Consider the following 27,936-nt stretch of genomic DNA (forward strand, 5'->3'; position numbering starts at 1 on the left):
AGAAATTAAGTAAAAATTCGAAATTTGTCAAGAATCTCGACCTTCTGGAGAGTATAGTTTCGGTGTGGTTGTCTCGCGGCTTATCCCCGCTGTATATTAAATCATAAATGAAATATGCACGCGGTCGAGGTGGCGTTAATAATGGACATAAATATGCAGGTAATTAATTTGGTAAAATAAGCTTACCGTCGGTATTCCAAAACAAAAATATGCCTGGGACAAGTCGAGATAAAATACAAGTAGCTGTACGCCCAGCGTGAGTTTTACTTTTCCAACTGCGAGAGCATCCGGCATTATTTATAGTGCACGACACCTTCGTGTGTATATGAATAAACGATCCGTCATATTTAAATTATTATTAAATATGTGCCGGGGACACCGAATATTTTTGCTACCCAGATTTGTTGACAAATTTTCAACCGAAATAATAATTAACAACCGGTCGGAGTGCTAAGAGTACATCAGTCTTTGTCTCGTACATGCTATCAGTGTTTCTCTATCTCTTAAGCTGGATTCATAGTTCTAGTTCCGCAAGAAGTAAGCGGCATGCAGCAAGCAGTAGTAGTAAGAAGTTGCCGCTCCGCAAATGTTTCAATTCATAGTTCGACGCTTGACGTCAGTAAAATGACAGACTACAGATTATTTGACAGTTTATTTCTTTGTTTACAATATAAATTTTAGGTTAGAATTTTTTATTTCTATTTTATTCATTGCATGTTTGCTGAACTGTTTCTATCATAGTAGCGCAAGTAATCCAAGTGAAAACCAGAAAAGATCGGATATTTGACAAATTACAATTCAAAAACCCACAAAGGGTGAAATAGGCAGCCGACGATGCACGAAGCAGTAAGGCAAGGTAAGAATTTAAGAAATGAAAATGATTGACAATAAGTTTGTTATTGGAATGCCCAATGAGAATAAGCAAAAAAATCATTATTTAGACTTGATGAATGTAATAAGTACATAATTTTTTTCCCATCTGTCATCGGACCCGTGCCGCAATTTCACGTTAACACGTTCTTTAATAGTATGATTATGCCGTTCCGTAATGACTTAGCTAAAAGCTCCGGTTCACGATTTTTTGGGGTAGATAAGCGACAATCGCCACCATAAATTATTACGAACGCGTAAAAATCGTATCCTTAGCATTAATACAGTCGGACGGCGCTAATTTTTCTGGTGCGTGTCCGAACAGGAACGATAAAATTGTGTGCCGTGCGATGACATCTGAATTAAAGCGCAATCAACCATTTAGATCTAAATCCTCGATTTCTGTGTGTATTTTTATACCTCCAAGTCGTTTTCGTGTTTCGGAATTAGAGGGACTTTCCGATATGCACCGGCACGTCATGTTTTATGTTCGTCCATAATTTCCACACCTAACGATCCGTTAACGTTAAAAATTCAAATTTGAGACGCTTGTGTCAAAAACAGTCTCGCTTTTAATTTAAACACTTACAAGGATTAATGATTATGTTAAAGCATAAAATCATGTTCCTAACACTGCACGTTTACAAGATATTGCAATTGTATCATCCTACCATTTTAAGTCGATTTGTCAAACGTCATTCCAATTATTCGTTGACAGTAGGAGACTAATCGCCAGCTAGATTATCAAGTAACCCACATAACCTAATTTTTATAGAAATTTAAAATTTGAAGAAAAACTTTAATAATCAATCAAACCAGGGATGTAAAATTTCCGGAAAATTAAATTTATGGAAATTTTTACAGAACATTTTTGGTAATTTTCCGGAAAAATCTGAAAATTCACAAATAATTAGTTTTTTACATTTTTGTAAAAGTAAGGTGCTAGAGCAAAAACAATATCGATACAAACATTTTACATCGAGTAGGCCTAGAATTTGACGTAGATTCCAAAATCGACAGACTGACACATGTCAATTATGATGGTTTATGAAGTTTGTAAATATTGTTCTTTCTTCCAACTGTTTGCATTTCTATGAAAATGCTTTACATGTGCAGAGTTTGCGTAAATTTGTTAGGTTTGTGCTTTGTGATTGGTCAAGAAAGAGCAGCAAGCTGAATCCTGCTTTTTTCCACCACTCATAAACTACCCACAGTGCTGGTCCACATTCTGTCTTTTTGACAGACTTTAATATTATGCAACCAGACATAACTGCCGTTTAGAAACGGCCACGTCACAAATTTTTAAGTTTAATTGTTTTTCAAGTCAAATTGGCCTATCAAGTCAATTTTCATGGCTTTTAAATTGATTATTTAAACCCCTACAGCTTGAAAAGTGAATTCATAATGTACGTTTTGTCTTCTAAACCTTAAAAATTGAATTATCAAGTTTCAAATTGTTCTATTTATGTCATTTGAAAATTGCAGTTTGAAAATTTAGTTTATAATGCACAAATTGCTTTGTAAAAGTTAAAAATTGAATAACCAAGCTTCAAATTGCTCTACCGAGTTAATTTTTGTCATATGCACAGATGTAAATTGCTGAAGATCGGTAAATTACTTCAGAATGAACAAATTGACTTCTAAACCTTAAAAATTGAATAACCAAGCTTCAAATTGGCCCATAAAGCTAATTTTCAAGCCCCTTGTATTGGTTTGACCACGTTTGTCTTGATAATTCAGTTTTTTAACCATAAAAAGTGACTTGAAACGTTACAACTGGACTTCCAATGCTAAATTAGCCTATCAAGTCAATTTTAATATCATTTGCACAGATTCAAATCCACTCAGATTGAAAATTGACTTCAGATTGTACAAATTGACTTACCAAACTTCAAATTGGTCTATCAAGTCTTTTTTATTGGTTTCACTACTTTTGTCTTGATCAATTCGTTTAGAAATTGGCTTCAAGCTTTACAACTGAGCTTTCAAGCTTGAAAATCTATTGATAAGGTTCAAATTGATCTATTTAAGTAAATTTTTATGTAATTTGTTCAAATTTAAAGGCACCATAGACTAAGTTTTAATTTGACTATGACATTTTGCACATGATCTGCCACAGACAACAAATCCAAGTTCGTTTCTTGTAATTAACTGTCAAAATTTTTCATTTGGTTCAATTTTTCAAAACAAAATCAAGTATAAACCAAAATCAGGGTCTGTACGTAGAATTGTTGACTTTTTAGTATAATAGTAACACACCTTATTTTTTTTTAGGTAAAAATGATTTGATCTGACTGCATTAGAATTGTATAACAGTAAAATGCGTCGGTCGGATAAATCTATCAGCTGACTGGACCCATATTGATTGTTAAGGGTCACTAACAGAGAGGTCAGTTTAACACCTTGATCTCGCCGTTACGACAGGCCGATTCTGTTCAATCATCATGTTATTGCCTTTTTATCTTAAATAGCATCTATTCCGATGGATGAGTCGTCGAAACGTTAAGTGACACGGACTTTATAAGAAAATTATCAAGATCTGGTCGCGAATGGCAGCGGCTCAAATTAATAATCGACGAAAAAATAAAACCTCGCAAGGATTACGAAATAGTTCGATTCATCCTGTCTAATGAGAGAAGTACGACCCCGTGTCTTTTTTTTTACTAAAAAACATGCGAACTGGAATCGAACAGTTTATAATAATTGACTGTTCATTTCCTGACGAAAGTGGTTGCATGCGCTTCCTTAATTTCCGGCCGGCCCTTCCTCGATTGTGCTTGTAATCGCAGGAAATCATCAATGTCCATCAGTCTATAACGTGTGTATGTGTCATCTCATTTCACCTCTATTTTTCAGATTGTTCCACCACAGATTCCAGGAAGAGACAGAATTACCATTTACAACAAGTAGGAGCAATAGTAATCGAATCGAATTCAGTACTACCAAACCGACGCCAGTTATATATCGACAGCCATCAAGATTTATGTCCGGATGGTACCGAATACCATATGGTACCCAGGTAGGTAAAGGTAAATGGTATAATATCCCGGGCAGCGGGTTCCTTCGGTTTTTACGACAGACTTCGAGGAACCTCACGGCAGGGGGTCGATTCGTCAAGGCAAATATCGTCGTGTCGACCCTCCAGTTGTCAACTTGTCAACCATCCGTAACGATGTTTACGACTTCTCGGGACCCATGCCACTTTTAGGAAATCAATTTGTTTTTTTGCCACCCAATAGCGACGGAAAAATGGTGAAAGTAGTACTTTCAGTCAAAAAATTGTCTAATTACAAAAAATTCACAACCCCTAAAGTTTCAAGTTAGTCGACGCATAAAAATCAAACCCTCCCCGTTTAGAGTACTTACGGTATTATTTTACCCTTCAGAGTTTCAGGGGTGTAATTGTACCGTGGGAACAAAAAGTAAACTTATTCACGCGTGCACCTGTGTATGTATGAGAATTAGTCGGTTTGTGAACCAAAACCAGGAATCTGAGATTTCACCCAAAATTCGTATGTGAAAACATTTTCGCAGCCGCACCCCCTAATTATCCCGCTACCCCTTTAATTTGATAGGAAAAAGGGGGGTGCGTGGGTAATTAGATCGGAATACACACACACTGATTTGACTCGGTTTTTGCTTGAAATAATACCAGGGGTTGCATGAGAATTTTTGACCGCAAACATGCAAAGTTTAGTTTTTGATTGGTATGTTTAGTCGTACTGTTTCAATGACATTTGATTGATTCTATAGAAAGTGACATTTTGTCATCAGTTGTCAAAATAAATCAGAAATTGTCGCTCTTTTCCATTTGATAGGGTAAGCGCATTCACCATATGTCGAGAAAACAATTTTTTAAATTACAGTGTATTTTAAAACAAATGGTTGCGGTTTCCAACTAAAAAGTTGAGACACGTGCCTTTTTGGTCAAATTAACCATCTGCATAATAATAATTGTTATAAATGGTGACAGGTGACAAAAATACCACCATTCTGGTACAACATTCGGCCTGAATTATTTGGATATTAAATTACCCTACTGATCTTAATTAAATACGTACACGGCATATCTACCATCCTGATGGAACCTATCGTATAACAACTACCAACATATGCGGATCGGATTTCATACCTAGTTGTAATATATTCATAAAATTAAGCGGCCTGTCTTGCACGCTACGTGTTTATATTAATAATACGGTTTTGCTACCTGTTTCGAGCCCAGTAGTGCCTGCCCCCGAGGATAAACTGACCGTAAATCATTCGGTTTATGACGTATTAGGTAAAGGACTTTTTATCAGTTACGTATCTCTACACATTTCACTATTATTTACATTTATATTGGGTGAGATTGCCACCATCGTTTAGAACACCAAAGTTGCGAAACAACGAATTTTGTTGCCCCAACAAGGAGTCACATGACGTTCTAATAAGTGATGTGCTGATGTTTTTATGACGTACATTGGTAAAAAAAGAAACCTAGAAAGAGGAAACGCACTTATATTTTGTGAAGTTTGATTCCGAACATACTCTTGGGGTCAATTTGCAGTCGTACCAGGAAACTATGATACAAATTTTTAATTTTTGATTATTTCAAAAATTCAGACCAATGCACACAGCATTTAATGCTTGGATAAATTACTTAATGGAAATTAAGTGACGTCTATACAGGTGTGGTAAATCCAAAACCGACCATAGGAAAACCGCGTAACTGACAGAGAAACGTAGATAATTGCATGCGCGGGACAAAGACAGAAAACGAAAAAAATATCAAGTAGGCCATATTTTCAGCGCGCTGTTGCCAAACGCCGTATGTATTCAATACCCTCGACAAACTAAAAATATGGCCTACTTGATATTTTTTTCGTTTTCTGTCTTTGTCCCGCGCATGCAAATGCAATTATCTACGTTTCTCTGTCAGTTACACGGTTTTCCTATGGTCGGTTTTGGATTTACCACACCTGTATAACGTCATTAGTATGAGACAATTGTGACGTTACTGAGACGACTTTCTACGTCATAAACAACAAGATCTACTTATTGTACCTGACGTGTGCTTCTTGGGCTGCCAAAAATAAAAACCAACAAATTATTAATAAACAATTTAATAGTAAATAAATAAATAAATTCACCTACAACAAATCACATATTATTTAATGCATTGACTTAATATTTGGAAGTATAAAATGGATTTTATCTGCCCTTCTTGGACGTGGATACCGCACCGTTACTGGTCGTAACACGTGCCGAACTCGACGCTCCCGAAGGTACTTGTCTTTGGAATAGCGAATTGACAAACTTGACCATGTCAAGTAACAATTCTTTAATAAAACAACTGACTTGTTTGGCCACTTCAGAAGGTGTGTCGTACTCGTTGGGTACAATACCTTCGACGCCCGATTCGAAGTAGGAAAACAACGGAAACCACACCCGGGTTCGGACCGAGTCCCTTTGCATCAGGGCCCGATTATTGGCTAAAGTGTGATAGTACAAAAACAACCTGCTGGTGATGTAAAAGGCCACAAACACGTCGATTGAGTAGTGCTCGTGCGCGGCCAAAATAAAGAAAATCCCAAAAATGTTCATCACCCACGAAAGGGTATGAACACCATATATTATCCGGGGAGTATCTGTAAAAACAACCCATACCAATACCAACAAAACTAATTTTTCTTTCAGCAAACTTACATTCAGTTATAAAAAAATTTAATGTAGTCAAAGCGACCGTGTGACCGCTAAACATGTAATCACCGCAAGTTCGCACCCCTTGAATGGACATTCCAGCCCCCCGCCAAATAATGTAAGCCTGCGATAGTTTGACAGTAAGGTTCTCAAAGGGCGTGGTTCCCTGCAGGATATTATTGCGCGGTCTGCATTGCAGGTGAGCTCCTGGGACACTCAGTGAGGTTATGAGCATGGTAACGCAACGCAGAAGAAAAATAGTTCCAGTGAGAGAAAAAAATCTTCTCATCAAAATAAATCTGAAACAGGATTCTTTAAATTATTATACAAGGTGACCAAAAAGTCTGGAATATTGCAAATATCTTGAAAACTACTAATTTTATTTTTCTCAAAATCTCAGGAATAAAACATTAATTAAAATCTGGCAGCATTTGCATAAACCAACAATACACACTGCTGTGATATACACGTAGACAATGAGTTTACTAATTTGTATAATTCCTAACATATTTTTAGTGTTTATCGTCAATCGCATTATTTAGTCATTTTCTGGTGACTGATAAGTGTACTAAGTAAGGGCAAAACTGTGAACTTAACTGCCAAAGCTCAACTTGATAAGAAAAACTAATGATAAACAAGCCTTTCTAGTTGAAAAACAAAGAAAAAACCTTTATTTTCTTTCTTCTCTATATAACTAGTAAATAATAATATTGATACAGTTTATTGCTTGACCTTGATTGGGGCAATTAACCAATCAATTTGTTGAAACATGATCTTTATTGCTAAAGCTTTTCATTATTTATGGTTTAGCTGTACTTTTTTAAGTTATTTGCTTACCTATGTTTATGAAATAGCAGTACAATTAGCCAAATGGTAAACATTAAGGTGCCAGTAACTTCACACATGTCAAAAGCCCATGGAATGTGTGGAACATTATCCAAAAAAATATCTGGTAATGGAGGATATTTCTTCATGTCAGGTACTCGATCGTGGACTATTACCATTACAAATGCTGTGATCCATGTGACCACCACTACATAGCAAAAACTTAAAAAAGCCTTCATTTTTTCTGGTGGTAGCCTAGGTCTGCCATCTTCAGACAGGGCTGGAGACATATGATCCAAATCCCCAAACTCACTACCATATTTGATTGAAGGATTCAAACCATGATGGTTGTTAAAAATACTAGACTCTGGAGTATCAACGATACCCAAACTAATCAGAGTTTCATGGTTGTCTCTTTGCAAAGTCTTGCAAGTTATATAAAGCAACTTACGGTCTCTTAAAGTCAACCTACTGATAGGACTTAGAGTGAAATCGGTCTCGTTCAGCAAAATCAAACATTTTCCGTCCACTTTATTATCGTCGCACAACAATTTGAGACTCGTTAGGTCCAAGCCCTGGGCCTGCAGATATGCTTTGGTATGGTCGGTGCCCCATTCTAATAGCGGCGTCCCGTCACTTTTCATGACTTCTTCACCGGTACAACAGCAAAAAAATCAACGTCAGCAACATTTGAATATAGCTCCGGAAATGGTTGTAGTAGTATTAACGTTTAATTTGGAATGTAGGACCTTGCCTGAATGTAATAAAGTAAATATTGTAATATTTGTCTTTTGTTGATAATTAGTTTTATATAACCACACTTTTTAGTTTTGTAGTTGTCAACGTGGTGACAGTGCTGACTTGCGACCTCCAGATCACCTTTTATTTCAGTCTAACATATTGCGTAAGAGAAATAACAAGACACATCAGTTTGGCCATCTAGGGGCACAACATGCTATTAAACGGAGAATAGATCAGAAAATTACAAAAAACTTTAGATTATTAGTTGATATCCAGTTAAATTGCATCAAATCACTAAAAAAACACATTACGTTTTACGTTAAATTGAAAAAATAAATAGCAACAATATTTCAATAAATATAAATTACCCAAAATTTTAATTATTTCCAGTACCTACTATACCGTAAATTCCATTCACCATGTCAAGATTTTTGTTATTGGAAACAAATTTTTTTGGAACATCCGACAGAGTTAAAACTCCGTTCGGCTGTAGTCTGTGAAACAATATTCAGCTTGGTCGGATATACAGAAATATTTTTTATCTACTCCTAGCATGGTAATCATTCATTACATAGCTCATTTTGAGTTACGTAATGAGCGATTTTACCGCACTAGTGCGATAATAATCGATTTTATCGCACTAGTGCGATAAAACAACTTTAAATGAAAATTTCTGCTGTAATTGTTTATTGAATTTAAACATAACTTTGATACATTTTTTCATATCGCCTTTGATTTGGCAGGCAACAAGCCAGATACCACGTTTGCGGCAGCTTCTTCAATATCTGACGGAAGTTCTTCAGACATGTTCATAACGAAATGCACTTTTAAAAATTTGTGACTGACACTGTTAAATTGTCGCTTAAGTAATATGTGGAAACAAATGGCTACCATAGCAACAACACCAAAACAGTACAGCGTAGATGACAAAATTTAAGGGTAACAAATAACTACCCGTAGCAAGCATATACGAGACGTTCCTAAATAGTTCACATTGCACAAAATATGAATTTTCTTCTTACTTTACGCTGCTTCTGATGGTCGTAGATAAAATGTTGTACATCACCCGTGGGGTATGGCAAATTAACGTACTCGTGTGATCACCACAACTCGGTCTACGACCTCGTCGTGGCAACACTCCCACTCGTGACTATAAAAATGCTCATACCCCACTAGTAATGTAAATAACTATTTCAGTTACATTACATTAAGTTATTTCTAATAAAACATCTTGACCCATGGTGAATGCGTTGTTCCCATGTAAGTGCTAAATGAATCAAGTTTGACTGAATAAACTACTTTTCCAGGCCATCGTAAATCATTACAAATCAGTGAAAGTGCCTTCAAGGTATGTGTAAACAATCACACAACCCACGTTCCGTTTATTCTAAAATTACGTATAATATTTGACTACTCCGAGATAAAAACTGCGTACTTTATGGCAAAGTTGTCGTAAAAATCAGCAGGATTTATAGCGACATATAAACATTATGCACAAATAATCAAGCCATTTTATTGGGTTCATTTGTTTTGAGTTACCAAACCAGCAGGGCCTCTGGCCAGGCCAGCCTGGCCTTGCGGCACCATCCTCAACGGGGTGAATCCCAGCTCGGACCTGGGGATCCCGTAGAGTTTCAGTTTTTCCTCAAAAGTGGCCAAAAGGTCGTCGTGTGCTTTGCACACTCTGGCTAATTCGTACTGCAGATCGCTAATTGTGGCATTTTTCTTTGTTAAGATTCCCTTGAAACAAAATTATAATTTAGAAGGGTTGGGCTATTGAAACTGGGTCAGCTCTATATTTAATTTCTCTACTGATTTCTCGTGTTGCTACTACTTTACCGACAACTTCACCCTTTTTTGTTTACAGGACAAATTTATGTTTTGTTTTAGCTAATTGACACGCAACACACTTACTTCAAGCTTTTTATTGACCTGATCGGGAGATTGTTTGAGAGCTAAGGTCAATTCACCAATCACTACGTCCCTGTGTTCAGTGATTTGACTTAACGTTTGAATCCTCTTTTGTAAAAGTATGTTTTTCACTCCTGTTTTTTGTTGCACTTCCAAAATTGCTTGAACGAATCGATCGTGTAGTTCATCACGTTCTTCTTGCAGCTGAAAGAATACCATAAATAAAAATATACTGGAGAGTATAATAACACCTTTTCAAATCTCAGCTGTAGAGCATCGTTTGACCATCTGAGATCTTCCAGTTCTTTGCTGGTTTGACTTAATTTGGATTTGGTGTTCTAAAATTGAACACTCGGTAAGTCTACTTTTTTTGTCCAATCACACTGTTAACAGTTTAAAGTAAATTACAGCCAAAGAGATTTTGTCCTTTTCGTAATTCTGCAACTGTCTTTTGTACTCCTTAACATCGTCCGTGGCCTGTTTGAGCGGTAGTAATAGTTTTCTGTTTTCAGCACTCAAATCAGCCACTTGTTTGCTCATTCGTTCGTTTTGTTTCCTCAAAACCTCCATTTGATCCTACAAATCACATTTTTGGTACATACAAAATGACGCGTTAATTATTATGTATCACCGCTTTTATCATTTGCGTCTTTGACTTATTTACCTGGCACACATTAGGTAATTATTTACCTTAATAATTTACCATTTGTAAATAGTTTATAACGTTCATTATGTACCGCTTTTTTTGATATAAATGTGCAAGATTACCTTAAGGCTGCTAATTAGCGCCAAATTATTCAAGGTTATGTCGTTGTAGTAATTCTTCATTTCGTTAAAAGCCTTGTCGTTATGTTTCTTCAGTTCGGTAATCTGATTGTTCTTTCTTTCCTCTACTTCCGCGATTTCCATACTTAAATCCACAATTAGAACAAATTTTACGCGACTTTAATAACAGCAAACTCACTCATGTTTAGTGTTTAACTGAACTCTCAACTCTTCAAACTTCTTGTCGTACTTTGCTTCCATTTCTTTGGCCTTCTGCTCAAACTCCTCTCTAGCTTTACTTATATTCTTTGCATGTTCCTGGAAAAAAAACTTAAAGTAATAAGTACAACAGTTTGGTCTAGTCTAGCAACCATTTTCATGTTCTTAATTTGGTCTTCGTAGGAATTTTCTAGTTCTCTGATTTTGATTTTTAACGTTTTTTTGTCGTTTAAGAGCTCCTTTTCCTGTTCGGTGTGTTCGTTTTGGGCGTTCTTCAAACTGACTAAAGCCTCCGCCTTGCATTCGGTCAGATTGTTCTGATGTTCGTACTGCAAGTGCTTCACTTTTTGCTTGAAGAATTTCAGTTCTTCTTCGTTTTTTTCCGCCGATTCTTCAATTTGTCGATCTTTGTTTCTGTAATTTTTTTGATTTTGTGTACAAATTCAAGTGCTGAATGTTAAATGTTTTATTTTACGGTTATGTAATGCAATACAACTTGATTCTAATAGGTAATTTGAGTCTAATTAATGTTGTGGTTTTGTATTTGTTAGGCGACTTGTAAGTGATTGACTGTAAGTCAATTATTTATTAAATATTATTGTGAAAAATTGTAAAAACTACTATACTATAGCACATCAATGGAGGAATTTCCAGAAAAACTAACCTTAATTTGGCTCTGGCCTCTTCCAGTTCGTTCCGAGTAATTTCCCAAAAAGTGCGCAACTTGTCCCGTTCCATTTGGAAGAAATTGCGTTCCTCCCGTTCCCGTTCATTTTCCTCCTTGATCCGTAAACAGAACACTTCTAGCTGTTCCCTAGTCATTTGGGTAGTGTCCACCCCATCGATAATGGTCCCTAAAATGCCTTTTTAATTCAACTACCAGGTTTAACACTTTAGAGTGAGTTACCTAGACCCCCTTTACCTCCTCCTTTTTTCTTGGGTGGCTGAAATTTAAAATATGAATTAGTAATAATCTAAAATTGTTGTTAAACTAACCATTTTGGCTGCTTTAAACTGTATATTGAAATGTTTTGTCAATTTGATGGTTGCTAGGCATTATCAAAGCGTTTTTGATTGGCAAGTTCAGTGCAATACGTATATCTCTCTCTATCAAATGTTATTAAAACGGTACGGCAAAACACTGTGGTTGACAGCTTATTGGTCAGTTTGCTTGTCTGCTTTTTTTGGCCAATCACAATCTAAAAAAAAAGCGTATGTCTTAGATAACGTTATGACAGCTGTCATTTCAAACCATATACGAACTTATCAGCGGCCCTACGTTCATGCTAGAACGAGGGAATCACAGCCAACTACGACCATAACAATTATTGAAAACCCGTTATTTGTTTTATTTTTAAAAATTTCATGTGAACACTAAACAAACAGGATCAATATAATGATTTACTGGTTTCGTGTCACTACAGTGATTTGCTGTAAAATTTATAGTCCTTTTAGCTTTGATTAGATAATTTATTATTAGTGAATTGGAAGATGGTTTCTGTGGAAAGACAAACCAATAAACTATGTAAACAACAGTGTTTTGGTATCACTTATCACTAAATTCTTGATCAACCCTGGTAGAAAATGAGATCATTTCACATTTCATGGTCCGCCGATCAAAATCGTGATCTAATGTTTTTTTTTTTTTTCATAAATTGCCTCCGGCTTCGTTTGATTCCTACAGACAATTTTACTAAAAGATTTTGTTTAATAAACAAACTACAAACAAAGAGTAACGAAAATTAATAAAAGTTTTATGGGACGTTGTGTTTGCTTTGGCAACTCTCTCTGTTAATGCGCTTTTTAATGAGTTTTTGATCGTGAATTATGAAAAAAAAGTGGGTAATTATAAACATCATAGTAATAAAAATTAAAAAGTACCTTTACAATTTTATTGTCCTGTAAACTTTAATTTTGGTGACTTACAGGGTGTCTCAAAAAATGCATCACTGAGATATCAACGAGCAAATAAGCGAGCAACAATAACCACCACCACCCGGTATAAATTAATTCAGAGAGGCATCAAAATTATAGCGTGTCGATGTCGTCACAATTTTTTCTGTACGTGTATCTATCTATCTAGATCTGGTCGGAAGCTCATTCTAAGTTGAGCAGTGGTTCGCGTAGGATCGTGATTTTTTCCGCACGTCGTCTCTTTTTAGATCGCAAAAAGTTTTTGCCCCGAGCTTTTACAGGTAATTTTTTAGCAAATTTATACCTACCAAACTGGTTTTTTTTTAATAAAATAATTGCGGAAATTACGTTTGGAATCATTATATTGTTTGCTGGTGTCATTAAGTCTCGCTTATGATCAATTATACAGCGATTCTCAAAATGTTATTTTAAACTAGTTTGGTATTCAGTAGTGTAAAACTGCTTTGATTTAAAAGCAATTCAAACTTATATTTTCTCTTAAAATGAAATTTTTATCACTTTGTTTAGGTAGGGTGAATTAACTATTTTTCTTTAAAATTTTGTTGGACTAGACAAACTTTGTGACAGTTGGGGTCACATGACCATTACATTAGAAAGACGGATTGATATCTTGTGACCAATTACGTCACATCCGATTTGCCAGACTGACACATATCCCTTACGAAGTTTGTCGTCATCTTTGTCTAGTCCATTAATAAGTTGACTTGATGTAAACTTTTTCAGCTCTTCTTCCCTCTTTCTCAAATTGTTTTTCATACTTTTCTTAGCATTTGGGACATCCAAAATATTTTTTGTAGTACCTTCCTGTACAACATTTTCGTATCCTTTGAATCTGGTAAAACTAGATCACTATAAAGAAAATTCTTCTTGTATTCAAGCATATTTTTATTAAAGTTTGTATGTGGTGAGCAATTTGTATGAAAAATAATAGGATTATTATAGGAGTAGGCGCGTCAAGCTAAAATAACGTGTCCGATGATTTATCTGCCCACTTGCAAACGTTATTATTATGCATCTTAATAATCTTGCATATATTAACCGGTTGATGTCACCAAAACTATTATTAAATATTGTTTAATCCACAAAGATTAGTTTGTTTGCTTTTCGAATTTAGACTGAAATTTTCAAACGAAAGAAAGTTTTTCTAAAAGTAACCCAGTGACTTGATGTTGAAATACCAACTCAACCTGAACTTCCAAGAAGAGAAATGGAACAAACCGCAGCTTTGTGACCACAAAAAAATGTCCAATCACTCTTGATAATTATAAAATGTCCGTTATAGGAACGAGTTTGATAAAAAAAACGGACGCACCGATGAAAACCACATTAAATAATAATAATAAATCATAGTTTGGTGAGTAACGTTAGATAAGATTACTTTACAGAACATCCTTTTAAATTTTTTCAGCAATTTTTATACTAAATTGTATTGTTAAAAAACAATTATTTACACTACTCTAATTTAGCCTCGAGGATATTTAATCAAATTGACGATTACAAACTCTCATCCTTGTTGGTTTTTCTTATTTAAACCGTTCTGCTAATTGACATGGAATTGGATTATTTTGCACATTCCACGCTTTGTTTTACACACGTGTGTGTTATTGATTTATACATGATTTTTTACAATTTTTTTTGTAAACCAATGTTTTTCTCTAATAACATAACTTTCCCTTATCTTTTGCCTGCCGTGATTTAATTGGTAATTACACACATTTACCATTATCTGTAATTGATCAAGTAGTAAATCTTATTGACTTGATTGTGTTTGTTTATTGCTTTTAAAGCCTTGATTTGTAAGTGTGTTACGTCCGTTCTACTACTGTTACTGAAAAGTTGTGAATTATCACACAATGTCGTAAAAATACCCCTTTATTGCACATTTATACAAACAATGCGTTGGCAGGTGCATTATAATAAGTCCCCTCATTATAATGAGGCAAAAACAGCGGAAAGGCTTTATCTGAACCGAAACGTTAAAATGAGCCTCATTTCCTTATTTTTGTATTGTATAGCTGATTTTGATTGAAATTAATCTTTAAAATCTAATTAGAGCACCTAGCTAAACCTGTTTTAGCTAAACTCGTTTAAACAAATAAATCAAAGTAAACCTGAGAATTACTAAACCACTGCTTCCATAGGATTTACCTTATCAGTGCTGTTTATGGGACCAAAAATAGAACTAGAACAAATCCACGTTTTCAGTCTTTTTACACAATTACAATATTACAGATTTTAAGCCACAATGGGAAACTTCCAGGAAGTTTTAGGGATCAACGAAGTGTCCTCCTCCAAGGTGATCAACACTGTCTGGAAGGCGTTATTAGCCGAATTTTTGGGCAATTTTCTCCTCAACTTCTTTGGATGTGGTTCGGTAGTAGTTATGCAGCAAAGTCCCCTACATAAACCCAATTTTCTGTACGTTGCGCTGACATTTGGAATTGTCGTTTTTGTTTGCGTCCAGGTAAGCAAATTTAAGTGCATTCCTCCAATCATAGGCGTAACTAATGCCAAGGATTGTAATTACCATTGCAATCAGTGAATCACTTAACTGAAATTGCTGATCGCCGGCCTGTTATTAGCAGGCAAATTAAATTTAAAAAAAAAAAAACATTTTTAAAGGGCAAATTTACAATGTCAACTTTCACAGGCTTTAGGTCACGTGAGTGGAGCCCATTTGAATCCAGCAGTTACAGCTGGGATGCTATCAGTGGGGAACATCAAGCTGATTAAAGGTGTTCTGTACATTATTGTACAATGTATTGGAGCTTTGGCAGGGTCTGCCACTCTTAAGGTAAATTGTAATTTGAATTTTTCCAAAAAAAAATCAATCAAATCCTTTTAGGCTCTTTTGCCTGAAAAATGGCACGAACAAGGCCTGGGCATCACCACCCTAAACGATAACCTGACCGCCCTTCAAGGTTTTGGTTTTGAGTTCTTTCTGGGTTTCGTGCTCGTTTTGGTGGTGAGTGGAGTGTGCGATCCAAACAGGTAAAACCCCGTTGTGAGTGAAGTAACCAAATCACAAAAAAAACACTTAATAGGCCAGAAGCAAAAGCAGCCGGGCCTTTGGCCATCGGACTGGCCGTTGCTTTAGGCCACATGGGCGCCATTAACTTCACCGGATCGTCAATGAATCCAGCTAGAAGTTTTGGAAGTGCTGTAATCGCGGGGGTCTGGGCTGAACATTGGGTAAGGGCTTGATTATTGAGTAAGATACGTTTGTTAATACTTATTCTAGGTGTACTGGGTCGGCCCTATTGCTGGTGGTGTGGTGGCCGCCCTTATCTACCATCACGCCCTTAGAGCACCCACTTTGACCACCGTCAAAATCATCGAAAGGTATTCTACAGTTGCGGACGAAAAAGAAGTATAGTTTTTGTTTTGTTTTTTTTTTTCTGTTGGTTTTGGACTTTGGATGTTCTAATGTGTCTAATTTTTAAAATAAAACTTTTTTCTACAGTTAAGAAGATTGGACGGCAACAAAGACGTAGACAACTTCGCCTAGCACACGCTACTCACCAGAGAATAACAAAAAGATACTCATCACCTCCTACCCAGTGCAATTTTGTTATTTATGAAGTACAATTCTCAATATTACTCATTTTTGTCTGTCAATCTTAGATTTAAGGTTTATTATTATGAATAATTATTATTTTTATACGTGTAATTTGTGTTCATTATCAAGCTTAATTAATGTAGTGGAGATAATTTTGTGACAATGAGAGTCAGGTCAAACTAATTAATGTTGCTTTATTAAAAATGTGTAATTTGTCACTCTGTCCTCTCATTTCACAAACACCTTAAAATAATATAAATATGATTGTTATTTTATTAATATTAATTAACTAAAATTAATTAACCAGCTAATGGATTGGCGTGTATAGTAATGCTATTGATTCTGACATCACTCAGTGGCCTAAAATTTTTTGGGCTTACCGGCAGCCTTTCCAATTCATCTAATGTTTCAAAACCGTCTATAACCCTGCAATATTGAAAATATCAGAATATGTCCAATTTTCCTAGTAGAAAACATGACTCACTTTCCAAACACTGTGTATTTGAGATCCAAATGTGGTTGTGCAGCATAGGTAATAAAAAACTGACTACCATTAGAGTTTGGACCATTATTAGCCATAGAAACAGTACCTCGAACGTCATGCTGGAAATTACCAGTTAATTCTGAGAAACAGCTCCCAACTCACTAACCTTCAGTTGTTCCTTGAACTCATCCTCAAACTTTTGGCCCCATATTGAGCTACCGCCCTTTCCAGTACCGGTAGGGTCACCAGTTTGAACGATAAACCCTTTGATGTTCCTGTGGAACAGGGACCCATTGTAATAATCGCTGGCACATAAAGCTAAAAAGTTTTCGCAGGCTTTCGGGCAACTTTCGCAAAACAGTTCCATTTTTATTTTGCCCAGATCTGTGTGTAATGTTACCGCCTAGAAAATAAAAAAAGTTAATGTTACAAAAGGTTAATGAATCAATAGTTTACTTACCATTGCTAAATGGTAAAGTCTAGTAATAGAAATGTTTACAAACAAAAACACAACTATTTTGAGGTTATGTCCATGTGATGATGTTATTCTTCCTCTCGACTTTCTATGTTCGTCATCAGGTGACTTGGGTATTTATAAAAAACAAAAAGTCACGTGACATCTAGAAATTTTCAGTTAGTGCAGTTTTTTTTGCAAGACGACTCCATTTAAATTTTTAATATGGCGGAGAGCAGTGTAATTTTAAATTTAGTTTTTATTAACAAATGTTTTAACACAGAAATCTCTAAATTTGGGTGGTTTAATTGTTCCTATGATGGTTGCTAAGCATTAATCGATCAAACAATCCCATAATAGGATTAATGTCACATTCAAGACCGAAATAGTGAAGAAAGTTATTAGATATGTCGGCAACTGAGAGCAAACCGGGACTCTCAGTTGAAAAAAACAAAGATGAAGACAAAGACTCTCTGTTTTCTTCTGAAGAATCCGAGGGTAAGTTTATTGCTTACAAGTTTATTCTAATATAACCGTATAATAAATTCACCTCAGAAAAAGCGGTTAAAGTTCAATCACCTGAAACTGAAGACTTACAACCTGAACAAAAGTATAACGACGAAGAGCTGACAACGTTGGTATCCTACATCAAAGATTTAACTATTTTGTACGATTTGCGTCCCTCAGATTGGTCAACCGATTGTGAGCAGATAATAAGGTTCCATGATGACGTAATTTTACAAAACCATAATTCAACTAACTGTCAACGTACGTCATTATGACGTCCATTTGCTTGATCGTAGGTATTGGCTAACCAACCTAACAGAACCGTTGCTTATGGTGTTTTTCGATGGGGCTGAACTGACTTGCGATACTTTTGTCCCCACCGTGCCCATCATCGATGCTACGTACTTTTTACGACCACCCGGTATATAAGGTGAATTTGAAGGCAACGTTGCCAAACTGACCGATAAATTTGTACAGGAATGGCCTTCACCGTTCAACATTTCCACGACGAAATCATCTTCGGTACCATTAACGGTTCCATTGAAGGCTCGTTACTGCACGTTATAGAGAACGTGTACGCACCCGCTTTGCTCTATGCACAAAATTGGCCTGACAGTATGTTGACAGCAACTTGAATAAAAACTATAATTTAACTTGATGAAAATTAGGTGTCAAAAACGATTTTAACTATTCGATGCACATGTTTCTTGCCAAATTGACAGATCTGCATTATAAAATGCATGGTCTTACTGTGCTTTATGTGCCTAGAGTAATTCTCAATACGTCTATAGAGGGTGCTAGTGTGGATAAGGAATTTATTAAAAGAATGGAGGGGGTGGTGGTTTACTGGACCAAACAGGTCAGTTGACTTTTTGAATACTCCCCGTATATGTAATTTGCTGCTGGTAAAGGTGCGTGTGGGAATTCAAGATCAGGATCAGAATACTTCGGAAGATTTGCGTTGCCCTATCGACGAATACGACTTTTGGAGAAAAAGATGTACAGGTTGCTTTACTTATTTGATCAACCCCTTATTTTCATTATTTTTAGATGAGAATTTGCTGGGTCTGAATTATCAACTGGAAAACGAGGCGATTAAACATTTATGCAAAATTTTATCCGCTGTTCAGTCGTCTTATGTCAAACAGTTCAGAGCGCTGGGAGAGGAGATTATTGACAATATTGACGAAGCCAAATCAAATATTGAGTATTTGAACGTGCTGGTTGAACCTTGCAAGGTTATGCACTCTCAATCAAATAATAAAGGTATTTTAAAGGTAAAAATTACAGAAATTGGAAAGCTTGACGCATCCAGCTGAGTTTCCACCCTTATTACCGAAAATCCTAAACTTGATTCGATACATTTGGATGAAAAGTCCTTACTATAACACCACGGAAAAAATCAGTACTATTTGCAGGTACATATACAGGGTGGTCCAGTTTTAAATGTCAATAATTCACCAATCAAAAATAAGTTGACATGTTTTGATCAATTTTGGAACAAGTAATTATGAAATGAGTACTCGTTATGTGATGTGAATGACATTCTTCAAAATTGTTTAGGGGATAGTCTTTATTTTCTATGCTCACTGGATATTTTTCAAAATTAACAAAAATGTCTACTTGGGTTATTGTATTTTTTACTTTTAAAAGGATTCAAATCTGGTCATCTGTGATTTTTACGAGTTAATTTTTGACACTGAAAATAGTAAAAAAACAGGATTTTTGGACTAATGTTCACTGGCGTAGTGTAAAATGGATCATACAATTCAAACTTTTTTTTTATTCAATTAAACACTGGTAACAGTCCGAATTTTTGAACTAATTTAATTCTAATAATTAGTGTTCAAGACTAATATCGTAGCATTGCCAAAATTGGTTAATTTCATCAATGAAGTGTCTGAAACTTAACTTTTACTATAAAAAATAGTTTAAAATTTGATTTTTTAGTGTTAAAGCACAGTGAAGCGTCTAGAAGTCGATTTTAATACTAACAAAGCGTAAAATGGTATGTTTAAGCCGGTGGAAAATGTAAAAATAGTTTTTTAAGTCTGCTATGTCAAAAACTTGGTGAAGATAACCCTAAAACTCGATTTTCCAACCTGAAAGCAGTTTTAAAGCCCTAAAAATAGTCCAGAGTTCTAAAAAAAGTAAAAAAACTTGAAAAGTTAGACTTTAAGTCAATTTTCATGAATCTAATGTCAATATCCTGTATTTAAGACTATTTTCAAGTCTAAATTAATGAAATATATTTTCAAATTATGAAAACTTACTTCAAATGCAAATTTTAAGCTTTTGATGTCACTTTTTGGTGTCCAAGTCAATTTTCAAGGTTGAAATCTGTGAATTTGTAGTCAAAAATTATAAAGTAGTTTTTATGGCTACAATTTAATTTTCACTACTAAAGTTTTTCAACTTATCTGAAAACTAACGACTGACTACAAAGACAGTTTGTAAGCCTCTCAAGTCAATTTTCACAGTTTCCAAGTCAATTGCCAAGGCTAAAGTCTTTCAATTTGTCTGAAAACTGTGAAAACTGGTTCCAAAGACAATTTTTAAGCCTCTCAAGTCAATTTTCACCGTTTTAAAGTCAATTTTCCAAACTAAAGTCTTTCAATTTGCCTGGAAGCTATAAACTGGCTACAAAGACATTTTTAAAGCTTCTTATGTCAATTTTCACCGTTTTTGATTAAAATAATTGTTCCAGCGGTCTGACAGTTATGACAAGAAACCGATTTTTTAAACTGAACTTTTATGGACTGTATTTTCCTTGAGAAGCATTTTTCAGTAAAATGACATAATGTCCTATGCCTATCAAATGTTGAATTATTTGACATTTAAAACTGGACCACCCTATATTATCTCAATTTGGACCCCATTTTTTTGTAACCTACTTAAACGTATAGGTCACTGAGCAATCAAATAATCCTGCAGTGCACCAAATTCATTGATATGGACGTGATTTTTGTGAAAAAAGAAACGAGAAAAGCACTTAAAATGTTCGAAACTTGCATTCAATGCCTGACCGATTACATTAAATGTTACGTGCTGGTAGGTTGGTTGAAATTGCTCTAAATTTTTACTAAAATTGGAAACAGGTTTCAGAATCCCACACCGAATACAGTTTTCGTGCTTGGGACTTGGATAGGGCTCCCATTTTTAATCACGTCGACTCCTACATTCAACGTTGCAAAGATATGATCGAAATTTGTGAGGCTATGATCGTTTTCGGACGGTAAATTTGTTCTAAAATAACAATTATTTTATTTAATTTAAGTTTCGTAGATATGACGAGACTGAAGAGATTCCCAAACCGTTGTTTGGCACTTCAAAGGGACAACAGTTTGAGAGTTGGGCCGAACGTATTGAAAAAATGTTTGGAGACAGTTTGGACGATATCGAAAAAGTGTGTTTGTTAAATATTGCAATTTTTTCGCAGTTATCATGGAAGTTCTACACTTAAAGGTAAAACATCGAATTTTGGACGTTCAGCAAGCAGAATGGTATGACGACATCCTCAAATTCCGAACCAGAATGAAAGACGTGGAAGTGGTAGTGGAAAACCTCACCAATGCTGTTTTTGAGGAAATCGCCAACGTGGAAGAAGGAATCGAATCTTTGGCCGCCATGTACAATTACACTAAACGGAAAACGTTGTTTTCTTTATTTGATGGCAAAACCTTACAAGTATTAAACTTAATAGTGATCGGTTTAGCTGGATTTAATTTGTATGATTTAAGGTGTATAAAATGTTCAGGGAGGAAATTTTGGACACGAAAAAGGACACTCAAACTGAAGCGGACATGTACCCCACCACTTTGCCTTACTACTCAGGCAGGGCGCAAATGTTGAAAATGAAGAAACACCGACTAATTCAACTTAAAAAGGTTTTTAAAACCTTTTGACTTTTGAATTGATGTTGTCTAAATTGATTAGTTTACAGATGTTTGATGACGCTGGTTGGATGTTGCCTTGCAGCATTTCTAAAGATGTTTTTGCCCAATATGAGAAACTGATTCATTCAATAGACAGTAAAATAATCAATTTGTATCGTAAATGGATTGATAGTATAGGAGAAGACGTTGGTTCTCGTCTTCAGCGACCTCTGATGGCCAAAAGCATTGCTAAACCTGGATTACTTGAGTGTAATATAGACCGGTATGTAACTCAGCTCTAACACACAACACAACAGTGATTTAGTTACGTTAATAGTTCAATATTGGACATGTTTAAAGAAGCAAAGTTCTGGGATTCCCTAGACTACGAAATTCCTACTTACGTCAAATCAGTGTACCAAAAAGCAGACAATATTCGTTTCATCTACGAATGCGTGCTCAATGTGGTCCTCGATTACAACAAAATTGTCTCCTCCTTGTCAGACGAGGAAAGACTGCTCTTTAAACCGTTAATCTCTAATGTGGAGAAGAAAATCGCTCCGGGACTCTCCAAATTAACTTGGGCCGCCGATATCGGCGACGAATACATTGCCGAATGTAGCAACAACACCGCAGAAGTACTCTAACTGTGTATCTCGATCAAATATTAGAAATACCCAAATTCGATTGTAGTTGCAAGAATTCGTGGACGATTACAAGCAATGCAACCTGCAAATCGTGTTGATTTCCGAAAAAGTCTGCGACACACCGCTGTTAAGCTTAACCGGGTACACGGCCATGGATTTGAACGATTTAGTGGACGATTTCAGCAAAAACATGAACGCCACCTTGGACAAATTGATCGATTACTATCACAAAATTATCGAGTTTTTGATTTTGGTGTTTGAAGGTTTCGAAAGTGTCATGGGATCGGTAAGTTTTTTCCACGCACAGTTTCCCCACAGTTTCTAACCCACTCTGAACAGATGGCCAATCAGTGGGTCCGCTACATCAATAATTTCGACAGATTAATGGAGGAAGCCTTAAAAATCTGCTGCAAAAATTCCCTCCAGTCAATGCACGAGGCTTTGCATGGTGATGGAACCACCGATCCTAATCCCTTAATCAAACTTGGAGTTAACTTAATAGGAAATAAGGTAGTTCTGTTCAAGGACTTCTGACTGTTGCGTTTTCTCTCTTAAGAAGGTTCTAAGTAGCATTTTAAGGTCTCCGACACTTTCAAAATAGTTTTAGAGACCTCTGGCAATTTTAAACATTTCTAGAAACTTTTAAAACACTTGTAGAGGCCTTTGGCACGTTTAAGAAGGTTCTCAGTAGCATTTTAAGGTCTCCGACACTTTCAAAATAGTTTTAGAGACCTCTGGCAATTTTAAACATTTCTAGAAACTTTTAAAACACTTGTAGAGGCCTTTGGCACGTTTAAGAAGGTTCTCAGTAGCATTTTAAGGTCTCCGACACTTTCAAAATAGTTTTAGAGACCTCTGGCAATTTTAAACATTTCTAGAAACTTTTAAAACACTTGTAGAGGCCTTTGGCACGTTTAAGAAGGTTCTCAGTAGCATTTTAAGGTCTCCGACACTTTCAAAATAGTTTTAGAGACCTCTGGCAATTTTAAACATTTCTAGAAACTTTTAAAACACTTGTAGAGGCCTTTGGCACGTTTAAGAAGGTTCTCAGTAGCATTTTAAGGTCTCCGACACTTTCAAAATAGTTTTAGAGACCTCTGGCAATTTTAAACATTTCTAGAAACTTTTAAAACACTTGTAGAGGCCTTTGGCACGTTTAAGAAGGTTCTCAGTAGCATTTTAAGGTCTCCGACACTTTCAAAATAGTTTTAGAGACCTTTGGCAATTTTAAACATTTCTAGAAACTTTTAAAACACTTGTAGAGGCCTTTGGCACGTTTAAGAAGGTTCTCAGTAGCATTTTAAGGTCTCCGACACTTTCAAAATAGTTTTAGAGACCTCTGGCAATTTTAAACATTTCTAGAAGCTTTTAAAACACTTGTAGAGGCCTTTGGCACGTTTAAGAAGGTTCTCAGTAGCATTTTAAGGTCTCCGACACTTTCAAAATAGTTTTAGAGACCTCTGGCAATTTTGAACATTTCTAGAAACTTTTAAAACACTTGTAGAGGCCTTTGGCACGTTTAAGAAGGTTCTCAGTAGCATTTTAAGGTCTCCGACACTTTCAAAATAGTTTTAGAGGCCTCTGGCAATTTTAAACATTTCTAGAAACTTTTAAAACACTTGTAGAGGCTTTTGGCACGTTTAAGAAGGTTCTCAGTAGCATTTTAAGGTTTCCGACACTTTCAAAATAGTTTTAGAGGCCTCTGGCAATTTTAAACATTTCTAGAAACTTTTAAAACACTTGTAGAGGCCTTTGGCACGTTTAAGAAGATTCTCAGTAGCATTTTAAGGTCTCCGACACTTTCAAAATAGTTTTAGAGACCTCTGGCAATTTTAAACATTTCTAGAAACCTTTAAAACACTTGTAGAGGCCTTTGGCACGTTTAAAAAGGTTCTCAGTAGCATTTTAAGGTCTCCGACACTTTCAAAATAGTTTTAGAGACCTCTGGCAATTTTAAACATTTCTAGAAACTTTTAAAACACTTGTGGAGGCCTTTGGCACGTTTAAGAAGGTTCTCAGTAGCATTTTAAGGTCTCCGACACTTTCAAAATAGTTTTAGAGACCTTTGGCAATTTTAAACATTTCTAGAAACTTTTAAAACACTTGTAGAGGCCTTTGGCACGTTTAAGAAGGTTCTCAGTAGCATTTTAAGGTCTCCGACACTTTCAAAATAGTTTTAGAGACCTTTGGCAATTTTAAACATTTCTAGAAACTTTTAAAACACTTGTAGAGGCCTTTGGCACGTTTAAGAAGATTCTCAGTAGCATTTTAAGGTCTCCGACACTTTCAAAATAGTTTTAGAGACCTCTGGCAATTTTAAACATTTCTAGAAACTTTTAAAACACTTGTAGAGGCCTTTGGCACGTTTAAGAAGGTTCTCAGTAGCATTTTAAGGTCTCCGACACTTTCAAAATAGTTTTAGAGACCTCTGGCAATTTTAAACATTTCTAGAAACTTTTAAAACACTTGTAGAGGCCTTTGGCACGTTTAAGAAGATTCTCAGTAGCATTTTAAGGTCTCCGACACTTTCAAAATAGTTTTAGAGACCTCTGGCAATTTTAAACATTTCTAGAAACTTTTAAAACACTTGTAGAGGCCTTTGGCACGTTTAAGAAGATTCTCAGTAGCATTTTAAGGTCTCCGACACTTTCAAAATAGTTTTAGAGACCTCTGGCAATTTTAAACATTTCTAGAAACTTTTAAAACACTTGTAGAGGCCTTTGGCACGTTTAAGAAGGTTCTCAGTAGCATTTTAAGGTCTCCGACACTTTCAAAATAGTTTTAGAGACCTCTGGCAATTTTAAACATTTCTAGAAACTTTTAAAACACTTGTAGAGGCCTTTGGCACGTTTAAGAAGATTCTCAGTAGCATTTTAAGGTCTCCGACACTTTCAAAATAGTTTTAGAGACCTCTGGCAATTTTAAACATTTCTAGAAACTTTTAAAACACTTGTAGAGGCCTTTGGCACGTTTAAGAAGATTCTCAGTAGCATTTTAAGGTCTCCGACACTTTCAAAATAGTTTTAGAGACCTCTGGCAATTTTAAACATTTCTAGAAACTTTTAAAACACTTGTAGAGGCCTTTGGCACGTTTAAGAAGATTCTCAGTAGCATTTTAAGGTCTCCGACACTTTCAAAATAGTTTTAGAGACCTCTGGCAATTTTAAACATTTCTAGAAACTTTTAAAACACTTGTAGAGGCCTTTGGCACGTTTAAGAAGGTTCTCAGTAGCATTTTAAGGTCTCCGACACTTTCAAAATAGTTTTAGAGACCTCTGGCAATTTTAAACATTTCTAGAAACTTTTAAAACACTTGTAGAGGCCTTTGGCACGTTTAAGAAGATTCTCAGTAGCATTTTAAGGTCTCCGACACTTTCAAAATAGTTTTAGAGACCTCTGGCAATTTTAAACATTTCTAGAAACTTTTAAAACACTTGTAGAGGCCTTTGGCACGTTTAAGAAGATTCTCAGTAGCATTTTAAGGTCTCCGACACTTTCAAAATAGTTTTAGAGACCTCTGGCAATTTTAAACATTTCTAGAAACTTTTAAAACACTTGTAGAGGCCTTTGGCACGTTTAAGAAGATTCTCAGTAGCATTTTAAGGTCTCCGACACTTTCAAAATAGTTTTAGAGACCTCTGGCAATTTTAAACATTTCTAGAAACTTTTAAAACACTTGTAGAGGCCTTTGGCACGTTTAAGAAGGTTCTCAGTAGCATTTTAAGGTCTCCGACACTTTCAAAATAGTTTTAGAGACCTCTGGCAATTTTAAACATTTCTAGAAACTTTTAAAACACTTGTAGAGGCCTTTGGCACGTTTAAGAAGGTTCTCAGTAGCATTTTAAGGTCTCCGACACTTTCAAAATAGTTTTAGAGACCTCTGGCAATTTTAAACATTTCTAGAAACTTTTAAAACACTTGTAGAGGCCTTTGGCACGTTTAAGAAGGTTCTCAGTAGCATTTTAAGGTCTCCGACACTTTCAAAATAGTTTTAGAGACCTCTGGCAATTTTAAACATTTCTAGAAACTTTTAAAAGACTTGTAGAGGCCTTTGGCACGTTTAAGAAGGTTCTCAGTAGCATTTTAAGGTCTCCGACACTTTCAAAATAGTTTTAGAGACCTCTGGCAATTTTAAACATTTCTAGAAACTTTTAAAACACTTGTAGAGGCCTTTGGCACGTTTAAGAAGGTTCTCAGTAGCATTTTAAGGTCTCCGACACTTTCAAAATAGTTTTAGAGACCTCTGGCAATTTTAAACATTTCTAGAAACTTTTAAAACACTTGTAGAGGCCTTTGGCACGTTTAAGAAGATTCTCAGTAGCATTTTAAGGTCTCCGACACTTTCAAAATAGTTTTAGAGACCTCTGGCAATTTTGAACATTTCTAGAAACTTTTAAAACACTTGTAGAGGCTTCTGGCACGTTTAAGAAGGTTCTCAGTAGCATTTTAAGGTCTCCGACACTTTCAAAATAGTTTTAGAGACCTCTGGCAATTTTAAACATTTCTAGAAACTTTTAAAACACTTGTAGAGGCCTTTGGCACGTTTAAGAAGATTCTCAGTAGCATTTTAAGGTCTCCGACACTTTCAAAATAGTTTTAGAGACCTCTGGCAATTTTAAACATTTCTAGAAACTTTTAAAACACTTGTAGAGGCCTTTGGCACGTTTAAGAAGGTTCTCAGTAGCATTTTAAGGTCTCCGACACTTTCAAAATAGTTTTAGAGACCTCTGGCAATTTTAAACATTTCTAGAAACTTTTAAAACACTTGTAGAGGCCTTTGGCACGTTTAAGAAGATTCTCAGTAGCATTTTAAGGTCTCCGACACTTTCAAAATAGTTTTAGAGACCTCTGGCAATTTTAAACATTTCTAGAAACTTTTAAAACACTTGTAGAGGCCTTTGGCACGTTTAAGAAGATTCTCAGTAGCATTTTAAGGTCTCCGACACTTTCAAAATAGTTTTAGAGACCTCTGGCAATTTTAAACATTTCTAGAAACTTTTAAAACACTTGTAGAGGCCTTTGGCACGTTTAAGAAGGTTCTCAGTAGCATTTTAAGGTCTCCGACACTTTCAAAATAGTTTTAGAGACCTCTGGCAATTTTAAACATTTCTAGAAACTTTTAAAACACTTGTAGAGGCCTTTGGCACGTTTAAGAAGGTTCTCAGTAGCATTTTAAGGTCTCCGACACTTTCAAAATAGTTTTAGAGACCTCTGGCAATTTTAAACATTTCTAGAAACTTTTAAAACACTTGTAGAGGCCTTTGGCACGTTTAAGAAGGTTCTCAGTAGCATTTTAAGGTCTCCGACACTTTCAAAATAGTTTTAGAGACCTCTGGCAATTTTAAACATTTCTAGAAACTTTTAAAAGACTTGTAGAGGCCTTTGGCACGTTTAAGAAGGTTCTCAGTAGCATTTTAAGGTCTCCGACACTTTCAAAATAGTTTTAGAGACCTCTGGCAATT

The 27,936-nt window shown here is 35.6% G+C and overlaps 6 protein-coding genes across 10 annotated transcripts in view; 3 read left to right on the forward strand and 3 right to left on the reverse strand.

Annotated features, from left to right (window-relative positions):
- The window catches only part of LOC145733265 (uncharacterized), a 131,200-nt gene extending 122,697 nt beyond the window's left edge, over window positions 1–8,503 (forward strand). The window contains exons 1-3 of one of the 4 annotated variants that reach the window (XM_081986036.1): window positions 653–856; window positions 3,727–3,889; window positions 8,206–8,503. In XM_081986036.1, the coding sequence (XP_081842162.1) occupies window positions 835–856; window positions 3,727–3,889; window positions 8,206–8,320 (300 nt within the window). In that variant the 5' untranslated portion in view covers window positions 653–834 and the 3' untranslated portion in view covers window positions 8,321–8,503. Of the gene's footprint in view, window positions 1–652; window positions 857–3,726; window positions 3,894–3,949; window positions 8,159–8,205 lie in introns of those variants that run through there. The other 3 variants (XM_081986033.1, XM_081986035.1, XM_081986034.1) reach the window with 3 other exon arrangements.
- LOC145733238 (ceramide phosphoethanolamine synthase-like) lies at window positions 5,960–8,192 on the reverse strand. Its single transcript, XM_081985979.1, has 3 exons — window positions 7,390–8,192; window positions 6,559–6,851; window positions 5,960–6,500 (listed from the first exon to the last, which is right to left on the reverse strand). The coding sequence occupies exons 1-3, from the start codon at window positions 8,019–8,021 to the stop codon at window positions 6,064–6,066; spliced, it is 1,362 nt and encodes a 453-aa protein (XP_081842105.1). The 5' UTR covers window positions 8,022–8,192; the 3' UTR covers window positions 5,960–6,063.
- A 1,103-nt stretch (window positions 8,504–9,606) lies between the features above and the next one.
- Gas8 (Growth arrest specific protein 8) lies at window positions 9,607–12,129 on the reverse strand. Its single transcript, XM_081985975.1, has 10 exons — window positions 12,010–12,129; window positions 11,921–11,957; window positions 11,678–11,867; window positions 11,166–11,427; window positions 10,994–11,112; window positions 10,798–10,939; window positions 10,438–10,605; window positions 10,281–10,367; window positions 10,033–10,233; window positions 9,607–9,858 (listed from the first exon to the last, which is right to left on the reverse strand). The coding sequence occupies exons 1-10, from the start codon at window positions 12,010–12,012 to the stop codon at window positions 9,640–9,642; spliced, it is 1,428 nt and encodes a 475-aa protein (XP_081842101.1). The 5' UTR covers window positions 12,013–12,129; the 3' UTR covers window positions 9,607–9,639.
- A 922-nt stretch (window positions 12,130–13,051) lies between these two features.
- Prip (aquaporin prip) lies at window positions 13,052–16,725 on the forward strand. Of its 2 annotated transcripts, none has more exons than XM_081986015.1 (7): window positions 13,052–13,208; window positions 15,181–15,412; window positions 15,599–15,742; window positions 15,794–15,939; window positions 15,993–16,140; window positions 16,190–16,318; window positions 16,412–16,725. In XM_081986015.1, exons 2-7 carry the CDS (start codon window positions 15,194–15,196, stop codon window positions 16,454–16,456), a joined length of 831 nt encoding a protein of 276 aa, XP_081842141.1. In that variant the 5' UTR covers window positions 13,052–13,208; window positions 15,181–15,193; the 3' UTR covers window positions 16,457–16,725. The 2 variants fall into 2 exon arrangements, with proteins under 2 accessions (XP_081842141.1, XP_081842142.1); XM_081986016.1 differs by having other exon boundaries at window positions 16,190–16,290.
- LOC145733266 (peptidyl-prolyl cis-trans isomerase-like 3) lies at window positions 16,682–17,553 on the reverse strand. Its single transcript, XM_081986037.1, has 4 exons — window positions 17,452–17,553; window positions 17,158–17,394; window positions 16,992–17,110; window positions 16,682–16,933 (listed from the first exon to the last, which is right to left on the reverse strand). Exons 1-4 carry the CDS (start codon window positions 17,452–17,454, stop codon window positions 16,807–16,809), a joined length of 486 nt encoding a protein of 161 aa, XP_081842163.1. The 5' UTR covers window positions 17,455–17,553; the 3' UTR covers window positions 16,682–16,806.
- Window positions 17,554–17,678: 125 nt separating this feature from the next.
- LOC145732477 (dynein axonemal heavy chain 2-like) overlaps window positions 17,679–27,936 on the forward strand; it is a 33,028-nt gene continuing 22,770 nt past the window's right edge. The window contains 17 exon segments of the mRNA XM_081984763.1: window positions 17,679–17,943; window positions 18,001–18,163; window positions 18,249–18,373; window positions 18,430–18,567; window positions 18,621–18,811; window positions 18,864–18,951; window positions 19,003–19,190; window positions 19,243–19,370; window positions 20,859–21,003; window positions 21,051–21,187; window positions 21,238–21,358; window positions 21,418–21,639; window positions 21,693–21,839; window positions 21,896–22,110; window positions 22,165–22,465; window positions 22,521–22,760; window positions 22,814–22,984. Of these exon segments, the coding sequence (XP_081840889.1) occupies window positions 17,853–17,943; window positions 18,001–18,163; window positions 18,249–18,373; window positions 18,430–18,567; window positions 18,621–18,811; window positions 18,864–18,951; window positions 19,003–19,190; window positions 19,243–19,370; window positions 20,859–21,003; window positions 21,051–21,187; window positions 21,238–21,358; window positions 21,418–21,639; window positions 21,693–21,839; window positions 21,896–22,110; window positions 22,165–22,465; window positions 22,521–22,760; window positions 22,814–22,984 (2,811 nt within the window). The 5' untranslated portion in view covers window positions 17,679–17,852.

Source organism: Ips typographus, linkage group LG8 (assembly GCF_016097725.1).
Source record: "Ips typographus isolate SLU linkage group LG8, UJ_Ityp_2.0, whole genome shotgun sequence".
Taxonomy (NCBI): Eukaryota; Metazoa; Arthropoda; class Insecta; order Coleoptera; family Curculionidae; genus Ips; species Ips typographus.